General features: G+C 40.6%; 1 protein-coding gene across 4 annotated transcripts in view; it reads right to left on the reverse strand.

Annotated features, from left to right (window-relative positions):
• LOC120857415 (SAP domain containing ribonucleoprotein) overlaps positions 1-14,451 on the reverse strand; it is a 48,203-nt gene that overhangs the window by 8,274 nt on the left and 25,478 nt on the right. For 2 of the 4 annotated variants that reach the window (XM_040232878.1, XM_040232877.1), the window contains one exon: positions 85-227. The exons of the other annotated variants lie outside the window; for them this stretch is intronic. In XM_040232878.1, coding sequence (XP_040088812.1) covers positions 195-227 — 33 coding nt within the window. In that variant the 3' untranslated portion in view covers positions 85-194. Of the gene's footprint in view, positions 1-84; positions 228-14,451 lie in introns of those variants that run through there. 4 annotated transcript variants of the gene reach the window in all.

A 14,451-nucleotide genomic window follows, 5' to 3' on the forward strand; every position in this document is an offset into this window, starting at 1 on the left:
GGCAACAAAGACCCAGTGTAGACAATAAATAAATAAAAATTAGAAAAGAAAAAAAAAAAGTTGTTAAGAATCAGACTCACTATCAACATGACAAAATAATTTCCTTTAGTTGCAAGACAAATGATATTTGGACAGAGGATCAGATTTAGGGTTAAGTGTAGCAGAACAGAACTCAGCAAAACCAGTCTTCTCCATCAGGTACTATTACATCTTCTCTTCCTGGGACCCTAAAAAAAATTTATGCTAACAGGCTTTACTGATTTCATCATCCCTAACAATTAATGACTACCAAAACAGATATCTATATAAAGTAAGGTCCAAGGGAACTGAGCAAGGATTTGACCTCTAATGCTATAGACCCAATTCCAGGTGTTCTCAAGGCCCTTGAGGAAACGCTTTCATAAATTACACATCAGTTTCTATCAACATTGTCAATAACACTGAAACTATAAAATTAAACCATTCATCCACTAGTCATTCAAATATCCACTGAGAGTCTACTTTGGGTCAGACAATGCTCTGGCATTGGGAATAGAAGATGAGTAAGGAAAAAAAAGATCCTTAACCTCACAGGACTTATAAATTCACAAATGAGTGACTATAAAGATGTGTGCCGTTGTTCATTATATTACTGCACTGTGAGGATCCATGGGGAATTTTTCTTTCTGAATCCCAGGCCCATAATCATTACGCTTTTGATGAGCAACTTGTTAAAATTTTATTTTGAACCCTGTTGCTGTTGTTTAGTTGCTAAGTCACATCTGACTCTTTGCGATCCCATGGGCTGTAGCCCGCCACGCTCCTGTGTCCATGGGATTTCCCAGGCAATACTGGAGTGGGTTGCCATTTCCTTCTCCAGGGGAGCTTCCCAACACAGGGATTGAACCCTCGCCTCCTGCACTGGCAGGCGAATTCTTTACCAGAGCCACAAGGGAAGCCCTGGTAATCACTGTAAATAGTGTAATTTTGTTTTCCTCTTTGTATTGACTGCTATAAAATTTGGAGTAAAATGTATGGCCTGTCCCTGGCAAGTGGTTTTGAAAATATTTCTATTCAGAAAGGAGGGGCCAGAAGTATTGAGGTGAGAGAGAAATAAGAGATCAAGAGATGGTGATCAGGGGGACTTTCCTGGTGGTCCAGTGGCTAAAATTCTGCTCCTAATGCAGGGGGCCTTGGTTCAATCCCTGGTCAGGGCTCCCACATGCTGCAACTAAAGATTCAGCATGACACAACCTGGTGCAGCCAAATAAACAAATTTTAAAAAAGAGAAATGGTGATCAGGGAATTCCCTGGCAGTTCAGTGATTAGGACAGAGTGCTTTCACTGCTGAGGCCTGAGCAAAAAAAAAAAAAAAAACGAGAGAGATGGAGATCAAACACCCAGATCCAGAGTTGAAACTTAATAGATAAGATGAAATACAGTTAGTCACAGGGTTGTTACTGGTCCTTGAAGAATTCATTCCTCTCTAAATACAATGAGATTAATTTAAAAAAAAAAAAAAAACAACCACCTCAATGTCCCAAGAAGGAAAAAGAAAGGGGAAGGAAGTACAAGGTTATAGCTAGAAATTTATTATTTTTAAAAAATCATTTATTTATTTATTTATGACTGCAGGAGGTCTTTGTTACTGTGTGCAGGCTTTCTTTAGTTGTGGAGAGCAGGAGCTACTCTCTAGTTCCCGTATGAGGGCTTCTCACTGCGCTGGCTTCTCTTGTTGAGGAGCACTGGCTCTAGGCTTCAGTAGTTGCAGTTCCCAGGCTCTAGAGCTCAGGCTCAGTAGCTGTGGCCCACAGGCTTAGTTGCCCCCCGCCAGCGTGCTGCATCTTTCCAGATCAGGGATTGAACCTGTGTCCTTTACATTGGCAAGTGGATTCTTAACCATTGGACCACCAGGGAAGTCCTAGAATTTTTAAATTAAGAGTTTCTGTCAATGTTTTCACGGTGTATACACCATAGCCAGAAATTAAGTCCCAAGTGGAGGACCAGCTGCAACAACTGGCAGCCTGAATATCATAGATACTTTCTAAAGTGATTGCCTCTTTTTTATGACAAAAAGTACCAAAGATAAAACCTCTACCCAAATGGAGTTCCAGCTCTATCTTCCAAACAAAACCCGTGTCTTCAAGATTCAAATTCAAGTGAACATTTTTCAAAACTTACTAATTTTATCCTGAATCCAGTGAAGAATAATGTTTCAAGTTTACTGTGTTGCTCTACCAAAAAGTTCCATTCTGACTTAATTTAGCACCCCATGGGCTCTGTGTTAAAAGCATTCACCTTTTTCAATCTTATTACCGATGTCACTCTGGATCATACAGAGAAACTAGGAGAAACAAAACAACAGTGACCCAAACATAACCCAGGCTTATGTAGGGAATCTGAACTCAGTAAATTCTAAAACACAAAGCAAGAGAACTTACTGAATTCAAATAAGAGTATCCTTACTATTCTGATAGGCAACCAAAATAATTAACCAAGCCACGTATTTTTTTCTGGTCAGCTCACTCACATCATCCCTTCTTATACTGTGTATGAGAAGCAGAAATTCCAATCTAAATTCAGTCAGATATATCCTTACAAGTAGAAAGGGGCATTTCAGGGAAGCTGAGGTACTGCTGAGTTGGAATTGGCCCTTCTCCTATAGCTGTTTTAAAGACTGAGCTATTGTTCACATCCAACACTGTTCAAGGTAAGAGTCTCATGTATATTCCCATCAGGACCTAAACCATGCCACTTTTTAAAAACCCTTCTTTAACAGTTATTTTCTCAGAAGTCTTTTCCTTGGAGTGATGGAAAGGAGGCTGATAGTGAGCAATGAGGATCACAGTTTGCGAAAAACCCAAATAACTGCCTCTTTTTGTAAATGAATTACCACACTAAGATATTAACAGTTCTCAGGCCAATCTGATTTTCCAAGGGAATGTAAGGTAAGAGTAAGGCAAAAAGGAAAGCAGGAGCCTTTTGGTGACTTTCCTGACTTTCACTGCCATGTGACTGATGGCAGGATGAAAAGCAGAGCCTGGGGGCTTTCAGGCGATGGTAGATTAATAATGACATGGCCTTGACTTCCCAGAGGTAAAGGTTATGAAACACTCCAGGGTGAGTGGGCTTCTAATTTCATACTCTCAGAGTGAATGACAGCAACTGATGGTTTTTCTCTCAGAAACACTTCAATGCTTAAACACACAGCTGTCACCTCCCTGCCCCAGTTTCTGAGATTCATTTGAACATGTTTATTCCTGAGCCTTTATGCCAGTCAGTCCACAGAACCTGAGGTGGTCCTAAAGACCAATGCACAGAGCCTAAGCAGGACTAAAAGTGAAGGACTAGACTAGCAGAGGGAATGCCATGATCTTAGCACACACAGAGTAAAGAGATACTCCAATACTGCCTGCCACACACATACACAAAACACATCTCCCAATACTACAATCTTACTTACTCTCAACAATCTTTTAGCTATTAAGATCAGAATCAACTTTCTAGCGCCAGAAGGGTGCCAAGAGCTGTAAAGTTACACCAGAAGTAGGGAAGACCAGGAACTTTATCTCCTCATATCTTTACAGTATCTAAAGCCCCAGTACAGCTCAGAACCAAATACTCTCCTGAGTCACCAGCTCCCATCACTTTTTCTCTTGTCCAAATCAAGCTTCTCCAACCCCCACTCTTCTCTAACCCCCGAGGAGGTCGTCTCGGTCTTGCTCTAGCTGACTGTAGGACAAAGCAAGGAACGTGGAGGAAATGAAGGCTTCACACTTGAGACCCCTGGAAGCCAAATTTCTATTAAAATCCCAACCTCCCTCACTTAAAAGCCAGGAAGCTGCTGCTCTTAAGGATAAGTGATGCAGAGCTTGGCAGAAATATCAAGAAGTCAGTAGAGGGAAGCTAAAAACTTCTGAGGGGAAGTAAATTCTGTCTTAACCAAAATACACAGAGAATGAAGGACAACAGTTACCTGAGCATTCAAAAATTTACAATGAACACTAGGAAAACAGTTCCTTTTCACCTGAGATATTTTAAAAGACAGATTTCTGGCTTTACCCCAACTTAATAAATCTGAATCTCAAAAGGAAGAGCCTAGGGAACTGTAAGAGATCCCTGTAACTTTTACATGCAGCAACAGTTGGGAGTAATTGCAAACAGCTTTGAGACAGTACAGATCAACAAAACAAAGCAAACAAAAACTCCCAAATCTCCCAGCCCCAACAACAAACCTCACAAAACCAAATAAGGCTGCTAGTCCACTCCAAATTTTCCCCCAAAGTACTAGGGGCCTTCCAAAAAAGCTTTTGCTTCCTACAAACAGGTTATCTCAGTTGCAGGAATGTGAAGGGAAAATGAAAGGAATCACAGCTGACTCTAAGAGACTCGAGTCATGCTGCCCTCTTAGAACTGAAATAGAGGAGCAGACAGTCTTACCAGTGCAGTTCAATACAGGAAGAACATGCCAAAACAAGATCAGGGAACACCTCAGGCATGTGGGGAAGAGAGAGAGGCAAACAGGTTCAGGCACACAAAGGTTTTTTTTTTTTCTTCTATAGAACTGATACAGAGGAAGTTTCAATGAAGTGGAGGACAGACAGAACAGATGCTCTTAGGCTCATGTTTTGCTTGTTCATTTAGAGCACTAAAGAGATCCATCATATAAAACCTCTCATCGTGCAGATCTGTTCATTTCCAGGTGCTCTTCCTCCTGAAACATTTCATACCCAAGCATGAACAGGACAGTAAAAATTCTAAAACTGCCTCCTCTACTCTATACCTCAATAAACTTCTCACCCAATAAATACTTTCTAACACCCAGACACCAAGCATTTCAAATATGATCTCCTTCTCAATAAGGTATCTTCACTGATAGGGATTTAAAAATATATATATATTTTATTTGTTTTATTTGGCTGCACTGGGTCTTAGTTGCAGCATGTGGGATCTCACTCCCTGACCAGGTATCAAACCTGGGCCCCACGGACTGCAAACACAGTGTCTTAGCCACTGGCCCACCAGGGAAGTCCCACTGTTAGGGATTTAAAGATTCAATGTATACATAAAATCCCAATGTGGGACACTCTGAAAATACATTTCTATATCTGTCCCAACAATCTGCTCTGGGGATGACAAGGTAATGGGTTAAAATATTATCTTTAAAAATATGAGAAAAGAGTAATAAAGGAAAGGGAAGGGAGGAAAGAAGTTAACATTTTCTAAATCTTAACAAGGGACTTTCAGTTCAGTTCAGTTCAGTCACTCAGTCGTGTCTGACTCTTTGCGACCCCATGAATCGCAGCATGCCAGGCCTCCCTGTCCATCACCAACTACCAGAGTTCACTCAAACTCATGTCCATCGAGTCGGTGATGCCATCCAGCCATCTCATCCTCTGTCAGCCCCTTTTCCTCCTGCCCCCAATCCCTCCCAGCATCAGAGTCTTTTCCAATGAGTCAACTCTTCGCATGAGGTGGCCAAAGTTATTGGAGTTTCAGCTTTAGCATCATTCCTTCCAAAGAACACCCAGGACTGATCTCCTTTAGAATGGACTGGTTGGATCTCCTTGCAGTCCAAGGGACTCTCAAGAGTCTTTCCAACACCACAGTTCAAAAGCATCAAATTCTTCGGCGCTCAGCTTTCTTCACAGTCCAACTCTCACATCCATATGGAAAAACCATAGCCTTGACTAGACGGACCTTCAGATTTCATTAAAAACAGGGTCTTTGCTAGTTTGCAAACATCACTACCAAGGATCCTCCTATAAAACATCTCATGATCTGATGTTCTATTTCATTCCCATTCCCAACTCCAAAATCCATAGGATTTTCTTTGACCCAATTCAGCTCTCAGGCATAAAAAGCAACTTTACTATTTTGGTGAGTACATAAGAAAATGAGCTATGTAATTATCAAACCTTACCTGAATCAAACCCATTTGTATTCTTTAAAATGTTACCACTCCTTAGCAATGTCAACCCAACAAACAGTATTACTCAAGTATTAAAATACATCTTAAACATTCCTATAATGCTACTGCTCTCACATCATGAAGAACTTCTGAACACTAAAATTACGTATCCTCCCAAGAATAACACAAACACATACCAAAATCCCCGCCAAACAAACAAACATCACCCCACACTTTTTCCTTCCATACAGATTTTGAAAGACTGACAGATTGGGATTCAGACAGTTAGTTCCCATTTCCCCAGAGCTAGGGAGAGTGTCTATGGCTTCCCAGGTGGCTCAATGATAAAGAATCCACCTGCCAATACAGGAGACGGGTTCCCAGGGATGGGAAGATCCCCTGGAGAAGGAAATGGCAAAATACTCCACTATTCTTACCTGGGAAATCCCATGAAGAGAAGCCTGGTGGGCCACAGTCCACGGGGTCGCAAAGAATCAGAGGACTGAATGAGCAGGCATAGGGAGATTGGACACCCATTACTCTGATTAAGACATACAACTAGACATACAATCAGGTATGATTTACAGATGGGTTTTAAAAATCTTATGCTACTAAGAGTGGCACCTTTTAAAAAACTGGCACTCAGGGACTTCCCATGTGGTCCAGTGGTTAAAACTCTGTGCTTTCACTGCAAGGGGCATAGGTTTGATCCCTGGTTGGGAACTAAGAAGACATGTGCTGTGAGGCACAGCCAAAAAATTTTTTTTAGTAAATAAAAATTAAAAACTGGTATTCAGAGAATGATCTCACCTCAAGAACTTGGTTGGCAAAAACAGTTAAAGGTATTTAAAAATAAAGCAGACTCAAAAGAATGTAGTATTCCCCTCCTTTTCCAGAGTTTGTTTACTCCTGGGGCAAAGACTAAGGGGGACCATAGAGAGGCATAAAACTTGTTTTTTATCAAAGTCATCAGTTCTGACATGTTAGAAGGAGGAATGCGAAGACATTAGTGGGGGTGGGGTATCAACCATAGGAAATAAAAAAGACAGTGAGTTTTTCCTTACTACAAACTTTCATACCTCTAGTTCTTTGGGTTCAAATTTAATGAATGAAATAAGAGAAAAATAAAGTGAAATAGTACAAGATTCCAAGTACCTTAGGGACTATAACCCTCTATTAGAAACTTCTCAAAAATCCAATTTACAGTAAACAGAGCAAAACAGCCATAAATGTTGACATAACACCAAAAATTTCATCTTGCTCCCCCCAATTTTTAAAGTTTTTCCTCTAAAATACTCAATTTATACTCCTTACATTTCTCCACAATTTTCTTCTTATCCACAGCCAGGCAAAAAGTATCTGTCTGAGGTTTAGGGCACAGAGGGAGGGTAGAAATTGAGCAAAGAAAAACTTGACTCCTATTTCTCTAGTTAAAATTAGAATACATTTTCAACAGTCCTGGGCAGGAGAAAAATTCCATTCTGCCTCTTTGCTCTTCCAAATTCCTATAGCCAAGTGGTTCAACAGCAGTTGAATGGCACACATAATGACATCATTGATTGGAACCATAATAGAAGGGAGTGAGAAGAGCGGGCTGGGGGGAAGTGGGAAGGAGGGAGGTAAAGATGTATTTGTGTTACAGACAAAAGACAAGTTCTGTTCCTCAGCAGGGACAAATGAAGAACCAGATGAGGGGATAAACTGAGGTCAGAGAGTTTTCCCTATTGTTTCCTCTTTAAACAGCTCCTTTACCACTCCCTCAAGGTTCGTTCCAATGGACGGGTATAGAAATGGACGGGTATAGAAGCAGCATGTGTTTTTATCTTAAAGGAGGAGGCAGAAGAAAAAAAAAGACAAATATTTATTTTAAAATTATTATGAATTAGAAGGGGATTTGAAGGATTGGTTAGATTTTGGCTGGGCCCCAAAAGCTCCCAGAGATGCTGAGGACTATGTGGGGTTAGTCTCTGCTTTTCTGAAATTCATTTTCTCTTGACAGCCACTCTCAACTGCCATCTCTTTCTAATATATAACCTGTTCTTATCTTTTCTTGTTGATTAATATAAGTTAAAATAATATAATTTTTCAAGTGGAAGAAGCATTTTTTGGGAAACTGACAATCTAGGATGGAGGATGAGAGGAAGTAAAATTTCCCCCAAAGCCCTTTATCAATGCCTGAGAGGATCTATACTGACGTTTTTTCTATCTACAATCCTACTACCTGCATTTTTCTTGATCTTATGGGGCACCCTGAGAAAAGGAAATAGAGGATTAAGTTTGCACTTGGCCCAATTACTGTTGCTTAAGTATATGTGAACAGAAAGAATCCAAGCCTACTCAGCATGCTACTTTCCCAACTTATCCTGGGATCTAATCTTTTATTCCTTTAAAAAAAATATCCTACTAAACTCCTCACCATAGCTTATGGTTTCTCAGGGCTCTTACAGTTTCAATGTCATATGCATTGTCTCACAGTTCTTCCTTTGTATTTTTTTTTGGGGGTGGGGGCGGAATGCTATGTGGCACATGGAATCTTACTTAGCTCCTCAAAGAGGGATTGAACCATGACCCCTGCATTGGAGGCATGGAGCCTTAAACCACTGAACCCCCAGGGAAGTCCTTCCTTTGGAAAAGGTTGGTATACACTTGCCTAAACTCTAACAAATCCCAATTATAAACTCTGAGAAGGCTGGTGACCAAATTCTTCTTTTTGTTCTTTGTGGCCATGTCATGCAGCTTGTGGGATTTTAGTTCCCTGACCAAGGATTGAACCTAGGCCCCCGACAGTGGAAGCGTGGACTCCTAACTACTGGACCACCAGGGAATTCCCTGAAATTCTAAATCTATAGTGTGAACTTCCTTCTCTCCATATCCAACTGACTAACCTCTATATCAAAACCCACTGCTGAAAGGGAGAAACAGACATTCATTTTTTTCAGATGGTGGAAGGGAATCATGATAGAATCAAATAGGCCTTCCAGAAGAGCATGAGTGGAGACAAGCCATGATGAAGTCTGTATGCTACAAGACACTGCTACAAGTCCTCTTATAGTTGGAACTGACTCTTTGTCCCAACTTTCTCTTTGATATCTCAACACATTTCAGTGACAAGTTCCTCAAAAACAAGGCAGGTTCAATATCTCTCTCATTCTGAAGTGGTTCATCCCCACCAACAGTGAGCAAAAATAAAGAATTATACAAAAGATTCATGAAACTCATCACTGCAGCCACCCAAGATTCTTCCAGCTACCAGCTTCAGCAACAAGAAGATAGTCAGTAGAGGAATATTTGTTTTCAAAAAGCTTTTTACATCCTAAAACTGTATAACACAGAATATTCACAGTAAAGAAAACTGGCAAAACCCACAAATATGGAAAAAGTAGCCTTTAGGGTCTACAGGTCCCTTAAGATAACTCATTAGGACAGTTATCTATATGAAGAACTACAAGTAGTGAAAACTCAGTAATATCTTAGTAGAAAAGGAAGGAAGATGTACTAACATCAATATTTACTATTACTAATCAAAAATCAAGAAGCCGTAACATGCCCCTCACACTGTCAAGAAGGGAGAAAAATATAAACCACACCCCAGTTTTCTGCTTAGTGCCAGGGCCAGATATTTTTGTGTCTTTGTAGTATTTACCTAGTTGGATTTTCTGCAACTTCCTAAAGCATCAATTTTCACTTTTCCAAACATGTTAATGTTTGAAAACAAACAAAAACTATAATCCATTCAAATCAGCTACATCAGTTAATAACATATTTCTAAGCCCAGACTTAATGTACTATGACCATCATATATTAACTGAGATGGCTTCCCATCTATTTCCCTTATCCATTCCTTTGAGAGATGAATTTCTTATATGCCAGGCCAAGTCCTTCACCAAGAGGACTGATCTAAACATTATTTCTCTTAGGAGGCTTGGAAAACTAACTGAAAGGGAAAAAAAAAAAAAAAAAAACACAACCAGTCAAGCACAAGACTGAAAACTTAGCTGGTGATCAATCAGAACCAACCAGGCAGAGGTTATTTATCTGGGTTTTGTTTTGTTTGAGGGGGTAGGAGGTTTCTCAGCCCAGAGTCACTATGAGGCTTATTGGAGAAAAGGCATGCCATTCTATCCTCTAATAGTCCAAAGAGTTGGAAGGGACAATTTACAGCCTCTTGTGTAAAAAATGTCTATAAATGCCAGTGCCATTCTTTGCCCTGTCACTTCCCATTATCCTAAACCAATAGGATTCTATTCACTGAGACCTGAGCTAGAAACATGAACGGACAGGCCTTTCTTGAGCAGGGGGAAAGAGGGAAGATGACTGGAGGGGGGAGCCAGACTTCGTTAAGTTTCTGTGTACTGCCTAATGTGTATACTGTTGTTGTTTAGTCACTAAGTCATGTCCACTCTTTGCGACCCCATGGACTGTAGCCTGCCAGGCTCCTCTATCCATGGGATTTCCTAGGCAAGAATATTGGAGTGGGTTGTCATTTCCTTCTCCAAGGTATTTTCCTGACCCAGGGATCAAACTCATGTCTCCTGTATCTCAGACTCTTTACCACTGAGCCACCTGGAAAGAATACAGTATACTTGTGGACCTAAAAGCTGAAATACGTGAGCTGTCAAGCAGAAATCAGCCTAGGAAGGATAGCAGATATTCAACATTCTCAAATTTATAATATGCTGGAGATGGTCAGATTATGACAGTTAAAAAAAAAAAAAATCTGTCACAAACACTATGCTCACTCCTTTCACAGATTCTATCATATCCACTGGTCTGCAGTGGAATCTACTGGAGAGAAAACAGGATGCAACACGAACCTCAAGCTGGATCAAGGAAACACAAACTATGCAATGAGACAATAGGAGGTGGGTCTCTCATTGTCCCTTCTAGGAAACTAGGATGAAGAGGCGGTATTTCCATACCACCTACTAACCTCCATTATTTGTACCATATCTGTGCTGAGAGAACTGTAAAACTTAAAAGACAGATAACCAAATTACAGAGGAGGCAATACTGGAACCCAGGACCCCAGAATGAAGTGAACATAACTGTGCTAATCTGGTTGTTCCATAAATACAAATTTTATCGTATCACTAACCTCTGGCCAACCAAATACGAGGCTGCAAATCATTTCTGGTAATAGAGAACTGTTAAACGCAACACTTTGAACCCAACAACTGTTACAGAAAATGTAGCTGGTTTCAATTTTAGGATCTAGGTCCAGGACACTTAAGTTCTAGGAAAAAAAAGTTACTTAAAAAAAGCAATACTTCCTCTTCTTGGACTTCCTTCATAGTCCAGCGGTTAAGACTCTCCCTGCCAATGCAGGGGACAGAGGTTCAATCTCTGGTCTGGGAAAATTCCACATGCCATGGGGCAATAAAGCCCATGCACCACAACTACTGTCTCTGCTAGTTCACCACAACTACTACAGGCTCTCATCTGTGTTCTAGAGCCTGAGAGCCACAACTACTGAAGACCCCAAGATGAGAAGTCTGTGCACCACAACCAGACAGGAGCCCCTGCTCGCCGCAACCAGAGAAAGGTCAAGCAGCAATGAAGACCCAGTGCAGCCACAAATAAATTAATTAACTTAACTCTTATCTCATTCCATTTCCTCTAATTTCTCTCCTCCTACAAATTCACTCTGAAACTGCTTATATTCTACAAGTACTAAAAAATTCTGGGCAATGGAAACAGTGGTCCAAATAAGGGGTCTGATAAAGGATCTCTATGCTACTTTCAAGTATGAAAGCTGTGTGGGAGATATAAGATAGACTTGAGCTGTCCAATGTACATGTGGCTATTTAGATCTAAAACAATTAAAAATTCAGTTCCTAGTCACAGTAACTACATTTCGGTGATAACTACATGTGACTACTGACTAGTATAGAGGCATACCTTCATATTTCATGCTTTGATTTATTGTGCTTCACAGATAGCATACTTTTCACAAACTGAAGATCTGCAGCAACCCTGTGTTAAGCAAGTCTACTGGAGCCATCTTTCCAACAGCATTCACTCACTTCATGTCTGTGTCACATTCTGGTAATTCTTACATTTCAAACCTTTCTATCATTGTTCCTGTATTTGTTATGACGATCTGTGATCAGAGATCTTTGATGTTACAGTAGTAACTGTTTTGGGGCACCACAAACCATGCCTAGATAAGACAGTCACCTTAATAAATATGTGTGCACTGACTGCTCCACCCGCAGGCCATGGCCATTTCCATCTCCCTCCCTCTTCCTGGGCCTCTCTATATCCTGAGACACAGAAATATGGAAATCAGGCCAACTAATAACCCTACAATGGTGCCTAAGTGTTCCAGTGAAAGGAAGAATTGTACATCTCTCACTTTAAATCAAAAGTTAAAAAGGCATGTCAAAAGCTAGACAGACCAAAAGCTAGGCCACTTATACCGAACAGTTAGCCAAGATGTGAATGCAAAGGAAAAGTTCATGAAGGAAATTAAAAGTGCTACTCCAGTGAATATTAGAATAAAAAAGCAAAACAGCATTATTGCTAATGTGAAAAAAAGAATTCAAGTGGTCTGGCTTTAGAAGATCAAAAGGCCATCAGTTCAGTTCAGTTGCTCAGTCGTGTCTGACTCCTTGCGACCCCATGAATTGCAGCGTGCCAGGCCTCCCTGTCCATCACCAACCCCCGGAGTTCACTCAAACTCATGTCCATCGAGTCAGTGATGCCATCCAGCCATCTCATCCTCTGTCGTCCCCTTCTCTTAAATCAAAGCCTAATCCAGAGCCAAGTGCTAATGCTTTTCAAGTCTATGAAGGCTGCTAAGACAGGTAAGAAAGCTGAAGAATTCTGAAGCTAGAGAGCTTGGTTCCTGAGCTTTAAGGAAAGAGCCACATCCATAACATACAAGTGCAAGGAGCAGCAAATGCTGATGTAGAAGCTGCAGCAAACTGTCCATATATATATATATATATATATATATATAAAACAATTAATGAAGATGACTACATCAAATAGATTTTCTATGTAGATGAAACAGCCTTATATTGGAAGAAGATCCCATCTAGGACATTCACAGCTAGAGAAGAGGTTAACGGCTTCAAAGTTTCAAAGGACAGGCTGACGCTCTTGTTAGGAGGCTAATGCAGCTGGTGAATTTACGTTAAAGCTAATGCTCATTTACCACTCTGAAAATCCTGGGGCTCTGCCCGTGTTCTGTGTATAGACCAACAAAGCCTGTATGACAGCACATCTGCTTACAACATAGTTTACTGAATAATTTAAGTCAACTGTTGAGACCTACTGTTCAGGAAAAAAGATTACTTTCGAAGTATTTCTACTCCTTGACAATGCACCTGGTCACCCAAGAGCCCTGACAGAGATGTAAAGTGAGATTAATGTTTCCACTCCCTCTCATACAACATCCATTCTGCAGCCTACGGATCAAGGAATAATTTCAACTTCCAAGCCTTAAGAAATTCTTTTCATAAGGCCACATGTAGTGATCCCTTTGATAAACCTGGGCAAAGCAAACTGAAAACCTTCTAGAAATGATTCACCATTCTAGATGACATCAAGAACACTTTGATTCATGGAAAGAGGTAAAAAAATCAACGTAACAGGAGTATGGAGAAAGTTGATTCCAACACTCATAGGTGACTTTGAGAAGTTCAAGACTTCAGTACAGGAAGTTAACTGCAGATGTGGTGGAAACAGCTAAAGAACCAGAATTAGAAGTGGAGCCTGAAGATGGGACTGAATTGCAGAAAACTGGTAAAACCTGAATGGATGAGGGGTTGCTTATGAATGAGCAAAGAAAGCAGTTTCTTGGGATTTCCCTGGTGGTTCAGTGGTTAAGAATCCGCCTGCTGATGCAGGGGACACAGCTTCAATTCCCTGTCCAAGAACTAAGATCCTATATACTTTGGGGCAACTAAGGTGTGCCACAACTATTGAGCCCACACTCTAGAACCTGTGCTCTGAAACAAAAGAAGCCACCACAATGAGAAGCTTGCATACCACAACTAGAAAAAGCTCTCAAGCAGCAACAAAGAGCCCAGGCACTGCAATGAAGAGCCAGGATAGCCAAAATAAATAAACTTTTTTTAAAAAGAAAGTGATTTCTTGAGATGAAATATACTCCTGGTGAAAATGCTGTGAATACTGCTGAAATGACAGCAAAAGATTTAAAATGTTACATAAACTTAGTTGATAAGGCAGCAGTTTGAAAGCACTGAGTCCAATTCTGAAAGAATTTACTCTGTAGGAAAGCTATTAAACAGCACTGCACAGTATAGATAAACAATGCAGAAACCTCATTGTTGTTTTAAGAAACTGCCTAGCAAATATATTTGTCTACAACTCCACACACAATCACAGAAAACTAACAAATCTAATCACATGGACCACAGCCTCGTCTAACTCAATGAAACAATGAGCCATGCCCGTGTAGGGCCATCCATGACGGACGGGTCACGGTGGAGTGTTCCGACAAAATGTGGTCCACTGGAGAAGAGGATGGCAAACCACTTCAGTATTCCTGCCATGAGAACCCCATGAACAGTATGAAAAAGCAAAAAGATAGG

The sequence above is a fragment of the Oryx dammah genome, unplaced genomic scaffold (genome assembly GCF_014754425.2).
Source record: "Oryx dammah isolate SB20612 unplaced genomic scaffold, SCBI_Odam_1.1 HiC_scaffold_29, whole genome shotgun sequence".
Taxonomy (NCBI): domain Eukaryota; kingdom Metazoa; phylum Chordata; class Mammalia; order Artiodactyla; family Bovidae; genus Oryx; species Oryx dammah.